At 41.0% G+C, this 13,257-nt stretch overlaps 1 protein-coding gene across 1 annotated transcript in view; it reads right to left on the minus strand.

Annotated features, from left to right (window-relative positions):
* Nucleotides 1-13,033, minus strand: part of samd10b (sterile alpha motif domain containing 10b) — a 50,759-nt gene extending 37,726 nt beyond the window's left edge. Inside the window, exon 1 of the mRNA XM_017414930.3 lies at nucleotides 12,893-13,033. Coding sequence (XP_017270419.1) covers nucleotides 12,893-12,905 — 13 coding nt within the window. The 5' untranslated portion in view covers nucleotides 12,906-13,033. The remainder of the gene's footprint in view (nucleotides 1-12,892) is intronic.
* Between the last annotated feature and the right edge of the window lie 224 nt (nucleotides 13,034-13,257).

Raw genomic sequence — 13,257 nt, forward strand, 5'->3', positions numbered from 1 at the left:
TTACAATAAATAAACTCAACAGGTGTGCAACACAACTTGGCAAGTCAACTAAGGCAGTATCTACACCATGCCATTTCCAGAAGGATTTTGGAAAAGACAAGATTGTTCACCTCCTCCTTGACAGCAATCTGTTAGTGTTTTGGAACTTAAAAGACCAATTTTAGTCCCCAGATGTTTTGTCACAACAGAACCAGGCTGTTGCAATATGTGCAAACTGTGTGTTGGCACTATCTTGCTGAAATAAGCAAGGTATTCTCTGAATAACCATCACTTGGGTGGCAGAATATATGCAGATATACAGGTTAGACATGCCATATGCGCTGATGCACTCCAATACCATTGTTGATGCTAGTTTTTGAACTGTAGAACATAAATCATCATGCAGACAACTTGTGTATACTGTACACTGTACCATTTTTGATACCTTCAAACCTTCCTTAAATTATAACCAAACTCATCATGGAGGAAGCAAGCTGTGTGACTTGCTATTTAAATGGGCACTTTGGGCCTTTGGGACACTCTCTCTGCACTCCCCCTCCTTAACAGTAGGTGTCACTACTGAGAAGATGGTGCCGCTACATAGCAGAAATGGCCCTTGATTAAGTTTTACAGAAATTACATTTTTCTGCGTTCTATTTATCTCTGAATTCAGAAATCAAATCTGGAAATTTTTTGTTTTGTTCTGCATTCAAAAACCAACAGAGGTAGGAGAGGTCTATCACTACAGCTATCACTGTTGCTAACTTAATCAGATACAATCAAGCAAAGGCAAAAATAAATAGTTTATTTCTGGCGCTATCACAGCTTTTCACAAGCAAAGCAGCCATATTGGACTTTTGAGGTTAGATCTGGTGACAAACCTCTAACTTTTCAAGTTCCAGACAATTTTTTTTTTGAGCAGGAATTTTGAAATTCCAACTTTTGAGTGGAGTGCTACATCCACACACAAACATAAGTATTTAATTTTAACTATCCCAACCTCCATATACGAGGCCAGACAGCCAGGCATAATTTTTTAATTCAATACTCAGTGATATTATTGCTTATTTAGATTCTTCATGATATGGTATTACTGCCTCGAGCGATTGTACAACACAGTGACTGCTTCTTGGTCTAATTCTGACATTCTTACTATATGAACTAAATTCTACGACTATTGTAAATCTCTTTAATAAAAGATTGAAAGATGGCTCAGAACTAATGCCTTTCACCTTTGGGACATAGCTCAGTCAACATCAGCTTTCAAATCGCTGTCTGCTCGGCACTGATAACTCCCTCGCTGTTGATTTGTAACAATGTCAAATGTTTCATAGACAGCGGGGTGAAGTAGAGGCAGCTTTGGGCTTCTCTCCGGGAGCCACCAGTTAATCAGCCTCTGTGTGTGAGCGTTAATGATACTGGCACTTGTAATGGTGTGTGTGTGTGTGTGTGTGTGTGTGTGTGTGTGAGAGAGTGCGTCACAGTGGTTTCATTTATTCTGTCCTAACGTTCTAGTGTCAAACCAGCTCCAGTTCCCGTTCTCTTCCACTCCACTGGACCGTCTCCTTATTATCACCCAGCTGCTCAAAACGTCACAGGCAATCGCACACATTAACACACACATACACACAAACACACCCTAATTATCCCACAGATATGTCATTTTAACAAATGGAGCATTAATAGCATGTGAGTGAACAAGCCCCATTTACTTGCTTTTCCTCTTTATAACTGACAGACAGAAATATAATCCCATGTCTTTTCTTTTACATTTATTCAGATTAATGCTCTGGCTGTTTGAGGACCATTTACCTTAAATGAGTCGGAACAAAACGGGAGAGTTTTATTATCCAATCCTTAATTATTTTACTTTCTGCCAAATTAGAGCACGATGGACACATCAGTATTCATATCCACCAGAATATTCACTGTACCTTTCTCTACCCGCTAAATATGGAGGCATCTATAGAAGTTTAAAATGATTACAAAGAGCTGCTTTATTTCCTGATTGATTTTGAACATCTTTTCCAGCTCTTGGAGACTGAAGCTTTCAAGCAAACTATCAAGTGTATAGCGTCAGCTTTTATCCCCAGCTGAAAATCCATCTTTGTGCTAAAGTTGGCCACTCAGACCAGCAAAGCAAATGTACAAGCGTGTGAACACTTGCAGCACAAACACCACGTTACAGCTTGAGCTGTGTGTATGGAAGTCCTGTATGTGTGTTTGCTCCCCAAAGCCCGCAGTGCTCCAGTGACCTGATATGTAGGGCGAGACCGAAACACTGGGATGACAGCTTAGAGACCGCCCCCACTAACTCTGACTGACAGTCCGGTAACCTCGCCTGCCTCCGGAGACAATAGTTCTGTCTTGGTTTGACTTTAACGTCTGTCATTCTTGGTTTAATACAGCAATCACTCAAGGAGCAAAATCATTTTAAAGCATCACAACATGACGGCAGAACAGGGCCAGATGAGGTGGAGTGAAAAGAAATAAGTGTTTTCACGAATGATCTGACAATCTGATGACCGTTTGCTCCTAAAAGCCACAGTGATGGTCTGCAAAACGCCCTGAATGCCCTCGGTGCCTGTAGAGTCTAAAACCACATCACTGAGAATGTATCACTCTGTCTTTTAGACCTACAGCGCCAATATGGCCTTACTGCACTTAGACAATCACAACCTGATGATTCTATCCTCTGCTCTCATGAGACAAACCAATCTAATCTACAGATAACGAACAGCAGCCACACATCTCAGCGGACTCCACAAAGTTAGTTCAGAAGTGTGCACACTTATAAAAAGAGTCTTATCAAGACAGAACATATGAATCTCAAGAAACATTTAGGTTCTAGCTACTCATATTCATGAAAGACCAGAATTAAGAACAGATTTAGGATTTCAAAACCAATAAAATATCGAAAATATTTTTTATGTGCTGTTTGTTTTCTATGTATATATCAATATAAGGACTGATTAAAGGACCTTAATCTCAAATTTGCAAACAGCTGTTTGAATCTGGTCTCAAATGGAGCTTTATCCAGACCCAGACTCACAGAGAGAGAAGCCAGCCTACGGCCTGGAAAAAATGATGCTGGAAATGAGCAAAGAAACTTAGCATGGCTATCTCTGAAAAGATTGAGAGGAAAATTATGTTTCCCCCCAGAGTGGACAGACTCATGTGAGTTCATTCTTCCCATCGAGGCTTAAACAATCAGAGACAGTGGCGTTGCAATTAGCAACACAAATCATCACCACACAATAAAGCCCGAACCATTTAAACAATCCCACTGGTTAAATTTTGAACTGAGAGCCTCAGAAAATAAATAATCTAAGAAACCGGTTTGGCAGATCTATCAGAATTTTGATGCAGGCTCTCAATGTTCTGCAACAAACTTGAATATTGCGTCACTGTAAAAAAAAAAAAAAAGTCTTTACCATTTCAAAGGATGTTAAAGAGTGACTGCATTGGTTTAATGTTTGACACTATTTGCATTGGGGGAAAAGGAAAAGAGAAAAAAGATACAACACGTCTTATTCTTTTTTGTAAAATCAAATGCTGTATTTTGAGATAACTAATTCAAAACTTCTTTACTTTTCAATACAACTTTTTTTACTTGAAGCCGGAATATAAGAACCATTTTTGAGCAAACCCCACTGAATTTTTGTTGAGAAATTCAGGACTGGGACCTCACACCCTCAGATTATTTCTGAGAATGAAACATTCTGTAGCGAATCAGAAGGGAGCCGTGTACATATTAGCAAAGCTTTCAGGACATCCTCTGGGCTGTGGCCTTAAATGTCACTTCATATCGGCAGAAAATCAGCTTACATTTAAACTCAAAAAAGAAACCTCCATGTTATTTTTTTGCTGGTAAGAACATATCTGTATACTCAGAGGACATTTTCAAATCTTCGCAGTTTGTATTTCCCGTGGCATAAAGCAGTTTTTAATGGTGCCATGTGGCTTTTATATCAGCCATAACTTCCCCTGAGATGAGTCAGGGTGTGAAAGCAAAAGGAAATTTTATGAAGTGAAAATGTCACATGTTGAATAAGCAAAGAACTGTAAGACTGGAGGGGGCTTTTTTAAGTATCTGCGGTGACACCACAAGGAAGATAAGAACAGACAGAAAGAAATGTTGGGAAAAAAAAACCCAACAAAGCAGGGATGAGATGGAGGTCCTTCTATACATTCTAGATGAAATATGGAAACTAAGTTTCACATGGACAGAAGCTGCATTTTCCCTCAGCATTAATTGTACTAGTTTGAATGCAATCCATGTTGTATCACTGGCAAAACTGTTTGCTTTACAAAACAAAAAAATCAATTCTCCAGATAGTGTGAGTTCATTTAGACACAACTGTCTTTTATACAAGAAAAAGCTTATCATCTTTGTCTCCTTTCATTCTTGAGTCAGCGTCGTCAGTATCAGAGTCTTTATATGAGACATTAAAGTCAGCAAACGTGCTTTTGTAAAGAAAGAAGTCAGCTGTGCCCACTCCGGCAGCCCCAAGGTCAGCACCACTATAGCAAAACATTAAGTGCGTGCACCTGGCTGTTGCCACTAAATACCCATGACTCCTGCAGAGTCCTCTGAAAAGAAACTGGAGGCCTATTAAACACTTTCTCATTGATTTCAAAAGCCTGATTTTACTGGGTGTTTGCACAGTTTTTTTCAATCTGGTGTAAAAACATTCTAAATCTTTCCATTTGCGTCTGTTTAAACCATTCCTGTATTTTTCTATCAAAAACAAAAATATATATCGCAGAAAAATATTTGTTTTTTCTCCAGTATTACACACTCCACCATTAAATGTGTGCAAGCATGCAGTCAAAGGCTGAAGAAGCCAGAGCTTTGGGATGCATTTAAACAGCTCTTCCTTGACACCTCGGCTCTAGGGCTGACACGGTGACACTTGGCTGCCCATTAACGCGGTGAATTAAGAGCCCGTTCTAGCACAAGTGTGACAGCAAGAGGAAGCCATGAACTCAACCAGACCTGTGTACCGTAACTTTGCATAAACACACCAAGAGAATGAGCTGGGGGAGGAAAAAAAAAAGGGGGAAAATATGAACGAATGCAACAGAAGGTGAGCTTTAAGGAGGTAGAGTGATTAAAAAAGAAACACACAGGCAGCAGGAGGGAATTCAGCAAAGGAAAGGAAACAGCTAAATGCTCGATAAGAGGGCAAGAAAGAAAATTGATTTCTATTTTTGGAAGAGGCAAAAAAAAATGAGCCTTAAACATCTTTCATTTCAAAGTCACACAAACACATTTGAATTATTATTTGTGTGTGTGTGCGTGTGTGTACAGAGTCTCTCATGAAGGTGAACAGTACCACAGATCACACTCCTAGATTGTTTTGGGGAATATAATTGCTTTTCAAGTAAATGAACACGACTGGTGCTCCAAACTGTGTTGTTAAAGCTTGAGCCATCAGCCATTTGGTTTATTGGACAACCTCCCCCAGCATTTGGTACTAAGAGTCGACTCACCTATTAGGAATGAGTGGAAAACTCCAAGCTTACCCTATCACACAGGGCCCCACCTAATTAGGCTGTTTGTTTAGTAGACTAATGGGAAGGATTGAGAGGCGGGGAGGAGGTTGACTGCTCTCCTTGAAATTTCAGGCAGAAAGACATCTGGCCGAGGATGACACAGAGGACACAAGGATATTAGCCGAACCGCGGCCTCATCATATTTAGCACATCTCATTTCGTCTGGACAGACAGTGACGGTGGCGAGCAACCACCAAACGGTAAAGTCAGCAATAACAAAAGTCCCTAAAACACATTAGAGAAAAAAGGAGCGAGAGTGACTGAGATGATATGTTTTTAGTCAGTAAGTAACAACCATGTGATACATAAGGGATGCAACCCTTGTTTGAAATTATACCTAATTAGTGCAATCCTCCGCGAAAATTACATCTCTCGTTTCTTCATCTCGCACTCTTTCAGCTCCTCTCTCGATCCTGCTCCCTGAGTGGAAGGCTAATTAAAGGAGAGAAATTAGATATGGGCCTTTGCGCGCGGCAAAAAAAAAAAGGAAAAAAAAAAAAAGCAGGAAAAAGCGGGAGGAGGAAATGTCAGACCCGAGACAAGGACACGAGATCGAACAGGTGAGACTTTATCATCTAGGGGAGTGTTAAAGCGTAGCATCAGCGAGGGCGCAGGGCTGACTGAATGAGACGGCTGAAGTGTGACGCCTCGGGACATAATCCAAAATCCACCTCTATCTGCTTCTGCTAATCCACTGTTGTATTATCCTGAGGTGGTCTTGTTCCCTTTTACCACTTCATCAGTTTTTGAAAGGCTTGTAGGAGCAGACAAGAACCATGCTGCACCCATTCAACCACGACTGTCGAGGTTAAAGCAGACACTGAGCATTACAAGAAGTCATTGTAAGTGTTCTTTAGTTGCAGTAATGCACAAATGGCTATTGAGTTTAAACAAATTTGTGTCTGTATTACACTGGTGTTTTATCCTGGTATCAGAACTTATAATCTTTTGACACCGATAATGTGGAGGTTTGGAGATTGATGCTTTTTCCTGCAAAATAACTTAGTCTTCTTTGATTTTTATCTTGTTGTTTTGGCACAGGCAAAGTAACATATAAAATAAGAATATGAAACAAAGAAATAACCAGAGAGAAAGTCACAAAAAAGTCAGGCATTTCTTAAAATATATTATTAGAAATCTATACAAATTTGATATCAACTCACTGCTGTTATGCCTCTGAGCCATTGAGGGTATATATAGGTATATATATCAGTATATATAGGAGTACGGTGACATCAGGGTTTCTGTGGGATTTAGAGTGGAAGATGTCCAACACACATTTTTTTGGCTCTTATTTTTTAAAAGCAATTGTTGTCCAATTTAACTGAAACAGTGGCAAAATCTACACTTCCCCAAATCTGATGGACCATTTTGTGAGTGCTTTAAAAGGTTTTTGTTGGTGCATTTTAAACGTTCCGGTTCATAAAAACACACATCCATCTTTATCAGCTCTCTTTCTGTCCACTCTGTCTTTATCCCGCGCCGTGTTGGTCTAAAATCCACAGACTCGGGTCAGGTGCAACTGCAGGGCAGCGGTGGATCAGGGTGTTGATGATGGATGACACGAGTGTTTGTGAGTGTATGTGTGCACTTCTGAGTGTATGTGTGTGTGTTTATGTGTATGTTCAAAGGGATTTTCCATGCATTACAGAGACACTCGTCGCTGTGAGGAAGTGGGGGAGGAGATAATGGACATGGGGATTGAGAGTAGCAGCTTGCGTCCCTGGCATGCATACATGAGTGAAAATATGATATAACTCAGCTGCAGCTTTGGAACTAAGAGGGTTAACACTCTATTACAGTATCACTTAACTACATAGACCCATAACCCATTTGGCTCCATCACCAAATGCACCAAATGGACTCTGTCTCCAGCAGGCGATGCAACGCATGCCAGAGAAACAACAAAGGATGCGTTTGTCTGTTTAGAGCTAACAGTCCTGCCCCCCCCCCCGTATGTCCCCCACCACTGGGAAACTGGCACCTCTTTGGCTTCATCTGAATGTTCACACACAAACAAAAACACATGTATGAACCCAACACACTTATTCACGTTCCATCGCAGACAGCCGGACAGACCTATATGTGGAAAAGCTGTGGTTTGTTTACATTATGCAAAGGAATCAATATGACTTTGTTTGATCTGATCTGACACCGACGTTGGATAAAAGGATACATTTTGTCTGTTTTTGTGTAAAAAACACATACATATTTTAAAAAAAGACTTACTATTTCTTGAAGGAATGCATATTGCCTTCCCCCTTTGAGGCCAGAGTTTTAAACTAAGATCATCTTATGTTGAAAAATGACAGAATTGCAACAGTTTTTGTCAAGCCTTGAAAATAACGTAAGATATTTTACATGATCTGGTAGAAGTTAGATTATGTGTTGTGAATGACTCTCAGCTACTACTGTGCCAAAATGTTCCTCAATATCCGTAAAAATTTACTTAGGTGTAGCTATTTGTCTGTAGGCTAAGGTCGACTAGCTGTAGAGGCCATCTTGAAGTGGGTTGACTCCAAAAGGAAATCAGCTGTAGATGTACAGCCAACGATTACTTTCAGACTTTTCACTGAAATCTGTCCAGTGGGTTATGAGATATTTTGCTAACAGCCAACCAGGGTTGTTAACACCAGAGTTTTCACGAAAAATATTTAGCCATGTGTAGCGCTTGAAGTATGTGTTAGGGATGATCCTCAGTTACTAATGCATCAAAATTTACCTTAATATCCAATAAAATTAACTGAATTATAGCTATAATTTGTGTTCTCTAAGGTCAGTTGGCTGTGTCGGCCATTTTTTATTGGGTTGACTCAAGTAAGTTAAAGATGTCCATCTAATGATTGTTTTCTGAGAATGTCCTTAAACCCATTCAATGGTTCAAGAGATATTTTGCTAACACACAGACACAGCTAACGCCAATAGTTAATGGAAAAGTTTTAAAAACAGATGCTTGAAGAATATATAGAGACTGACTCTCAGCTACTACAACACACAATTCCAGATCAGTATCTAAAAATTGGAGTTATAGCCATCTCTATGTTTGAGAAGTTTACTTTGCTGTGGCAGCCATCTTGAATAGAAATGACTGCAAGCATTAAAGAGTTGTAAATGTACATGCAGTTATTGCTTTCTGAGAGGATCATTAAATTCCACCTACTGGTTCATGAAATATTTTGCTAAAGCTTCGGTCAAACTAACTCAAACATGCACACAGACACGGGCAAAAAGCATTAACAATGCTTCACCTTCGGCTATGTGCGATAAAATTCTGCAGCATCTTAAGTCATCGGGGGATATTGTAATGTGCCTTTCATCTATTAGCTGCTGTTCCACAACCCTCCTACAGTGTCCTCTACTTGATATTGACATGTCCACAGAAAGCCAACGGGGGTTGAGACAAACAAATGGGTTTTGTTTAGATTCAGCTCCAGCTGTCTGCTTGTTTCCAGGAGGCCTGTCAGGTTGGCGATGAGCACGGGTCGTTGCCCTTTTTTGCGGTTTGTCTGTGCATGTGTATACATACATCTCCGGCGGGGCACGGATGGGTGAACGGAAACCATCCTGGCATTTCCTGCATCTCCAAAAGATCTTTAGACATCGCGCTGAGATTAGCCAGGCGTGCTTCACACACACACACACACACACACACTCACACACACACACACACACACACACACACACACACACACACACACACACACTGTCTTGCTCCTGTGACTATTTCTGATATGCAGCTTTCTCCTATAGAAAAAAAAAAATCAACAATCCCACTCCTGGACAATGAGCTCTGGAGTGAGCAACGGTCAAGCATCACCATTTGTATGGCTGCTTATCTCGGATGTGACAATGCTGCCAGATTCCCTGAGCAATTTAAGCAAACTTCTAAAGAAATTCATCCCCCTGAAATTACTAAACGCTGAAGAGAACAAAATTATGTAGCGTGTGCGCAGCAGCTGGCAAAGAAGCAAATGTAATTCTCTCTGTAATTTACATGAAGATAAGGCAATAATGTCCATTAGCCCCTTTTGTAATATAAACTACCTACTGCAAGGGAAAGTGTGTACATCTCATCAGCAATAAGGCTGCAGACTTTTACTGAACGTGTCCCATCTACAAAACCAAGTAGTGTCCAGAGTGTCTCAGAATAAACTGTTCAGTTTTCAGAAACAATTTACACCTCGGCTCATGGCTTAGGTCTCTGAGTTAAATTGAAGGCCTAGCAAGCCTTAAATGAAGGCTCGCTGCCATTCATGCCACAGTTATAAAGTAGCATCATCTTATGTTGAGAGAATCAATAAAGTTGTGGTTGTCTTGGTCAAACATTGGAAATACTGTTATGCTCATTCTCATGAAGTATTGTGAGATGTCCTTTTCAGAGTACACATTATGAACGACTCTCAGCTACTACAACATCAAACTGTAGCTCAGTATTTCTAAAACTGACAGAGTTGTAACAATTTTTAGGTTGGATAATATCGATTAGCTGTTGCGGCAATCTTGAATTAGATTTCCTTTAAAAGTAAATGAGTTATAGAGGTACATCCAGTGATGACTTTCTAAAAGTTTCACCAAAATTCGTCTGGCGGTTTAAGAGATATTTTGCTAACAGATGACACCAACAGTTAACGCTAGCATGAAGAACAAAGATCACAATGTGTAGAGCTCAGAGTAAGACTTTCAGTTACTACAAGACCAAGTTTTAGCTGAAGATCTGTAAAACTGACTGAACTATAGCCATTTTTGTGTTTTCTAAGGCATGTTGGCTGTTGCAGTCATCTTGAATTGGGCTCCAAACGTTTATCAGTTGTAAATGTACAGCCAATGATTATTTACTGAAAGACTCATTAAGATCTATCGAGTGGTTCCTTTGATATTTTTCTAACAGACAAACAGAGATGACTGCAAAGATTTACAACAACAAATTAAACAAAGACCTTGTGCAATCTGCCAGTGCTTAAAATATGTGTTGAGGATCAGTCTCAGCTACCAGCACAACCAATTTTAGATTGGCATCTGCAAAACTGACTGCATTATAGCCCATTTTGTGTTTTTTAAAGTCAGTTGGTTGTGGCAGCCATTTTGAACCAGCTTGACTCCAAATGTTAATTAGTTGCAGATGTACATCCAGTGATTACTTTCTGCAAGTTTAATTAAAATACGTCCAGTGGTTCGTTTAATATTTTAGCAACAGACAAGACACACACAAAGACTTCTTAAAACAAAGCAGAACTTAGTTCACACCTGGAAACAAACAACCACCTAAATCAACTTTTCAGGAACCCTGGACAGCAACGATGAAGGATTTTCTGTGTATAAGAACAATCTTTCTAAACGGTCTGTTTAAAGTGGGACTATTGTTCCTGCTCTTTAGATTCAGAGCGGGCTGGTGTCAAAGGTCAGGCAGCCGAGCTGTCCCAGAGCAGATGCGAGATTTGTTTGTGTGCCGGAGAGACGACGCGATGAGCGCGTCGCCTCAGGAGGAGGTGCTGCTGGTGCTTCACCTCCAGTAGATGATTCTGCAACAATGACTGCCTAATTGAAAGCATGCGCTGATGCAGCACCACCCCACCTTTGTCGTCAGCACGAAATTACAAAGGTGAGAGATGGGGGCACAGCGAGGGCGTAACGTGTTTGCAAAACCAGTATTTTACTCCTCTTTTCTTTTTTATGTTTTATGCAGCAACATGGAACTATCTCTGCAAGAAAGGGGCGAATAAATCCAGTTTTTTTTCCACGATCAGAAGTGTCCAGGTCAAGTGAGTTCGACTGACAAACAACAACAACAACAAAAATGACCACAACTTACTCACTCCAACCCAAAAGGAACCCTATGGAGTTTCCACAACGGGCTCTCTTTGTTGCTCGTGTATTATGGAAAGATTGTTGCTTCCCATTGTGTGTGCACGTAATTTTAATTTCACACTTAAACTGTATTGGCTTTTCAAGCTCTGAAAGATTGTATTCATCGATTTTACTTTCCTGAAAGCAGCTTGGGATAGTCAATGCAAAACACCTCTGCGTGTTTTACCACCCGGTCGGAGTGAAATCACATTAAAACAATACCTTATGAGTAAAAGCCTCATTAGAATTACTGAATGACACTGATGTGAAGAAATCTCTGTCAAAGTTTTACAGGGATAGCGCTCTGTGTCGCCTCAGAGGGCCCAGAATAAATCAATGCTGCCTCAAGAAGCTGTGAGACAATGCAATCCAAACTTTAAAAACACACTCCACAGTCATAACTATTATGACCACAGGCAGGGAAACTCGGCACCTGCCTGAAACAACTTGTGCCCTGAATGGTCAGAGCTGTTTCACTCGTAAAAGTACAGGGTGGTCATAAAGTTCTGGCTGATTAGTTGCTTCTTGCAGCACAGACAGAACCTGTTACCCACGGCACAGTTAATGAGGAGCGGTCCTGCTCACCTGTAACTGACATCCCATCGCAAAAAACAGTTTTGGGGGGAGGGAATGCATTTAAACGGCCAGGTGTGAACACTGTCAGTCAGAGCGGACGACTTGCAACTGGGTCACCCGAAAACGGATGTAACGTGCAAGGTGTGAACAGGGTCAAAGTGACGCTCTAACACACATTACTGAGGAGAGGGACTCTGATCGAGCTTCACTTAGTTAGTTAGTTAGTTAGTTAGTTAACCTGCAACCAGGCAAAGTTCAAATCCACATTTCATAAACAGTGATAGAGTCTGATTGTTTTACTTTCTTTTCTTTTTTTTCTTTTAAAAGAGCACACTTCGCATCTCTCATTACTTAATAAAATCAAACTTTCCTCTTGTCTTTCTGTTTTTCAATCCATAACTTTCTGTGTCCATGTATTTAAAAATACTCTACAAATAAATAAATAAATAATCTAAATCATCACTAAAGAAAAGCTCAAAACACACAAATTAACAGTCATCGTGTATTCAATGTCTTATAGCTGCTTCAGTCATGTGTTATACTTGTTTTAAAGAACAGCTAAATAAATAAATAAGTGAATGCTCCAGTGCTGTTTAATTGATGAGTCTACAGCCGCAGCTCAGCAGATAAACACTGATCTCCAACCAGTGGCAGTGAAAGACTTATGTTTTCTAACTATATTAACATCCTTCAGCCATCAGGAAGCTCCTCTGTGTGACTTCAGGAATCACAGACAAGTTGGGAGCAGACTCTAATGTTTTAACACTAATTCTTGTCCTGTTAAAGAGCCTGAAATGGTGTCAGAAACTTCAATCCTCTGTGTGTGTGTGTGTGTGTGTGTGTGTGTGTGTGTGTGAGGCATAAATCCAGCAGTACAGTGCCATGTGGAGATGACCTCCTGTGTGGTGCTGTCAGAAGCTCTGAGCGCTCCTACCGTCCACAGCCATGCTCGGTGTCAGCCTGGACCTCTCCGTGGTGTCAGCAGGAGCCTCTCATCCTCTCCTCCCGGACAGATTAAAAGGCAGCCAGGCTGAAAAAAAAAAAACGCGCCTCTTGATGGTCCCCCACCCCCCCTACCCACCCACCTCCTGCTCTCTTCCCCTGCTGCCTGCGCAGGAGCACGACTCTTCTCTGTCCCCGTGTCTCCTCGCGGCTGTCTGTTTGTGGTCCGGGGGCTCGGGACCGGTCCGATAAGAAGCTGCTCCCTGGGAGAGTCTCCGCCTCCCTCCCTCTCTCCCTCACACACCACCACCACCACCTCCTCCTCCTCCTCCTCCTCCTCCTCCTCCTCCTCCTCCT

This window comes from Kryptolebias marmoratus, linkage group LG8, assembly GCF_001649575.2.
Source record: "Kryptolebias marmoratus isolate JLee-2015 linkage group LG8, ASM164957v2, whole genome shotgun sequence".
Lineage (NCBI taxonomy): Eukaryota > Metazoa > Chordata > Actinopteri > Cyprinodontiformes > Rivulidae > Kryptolebias > Kryptolebias marmoratus.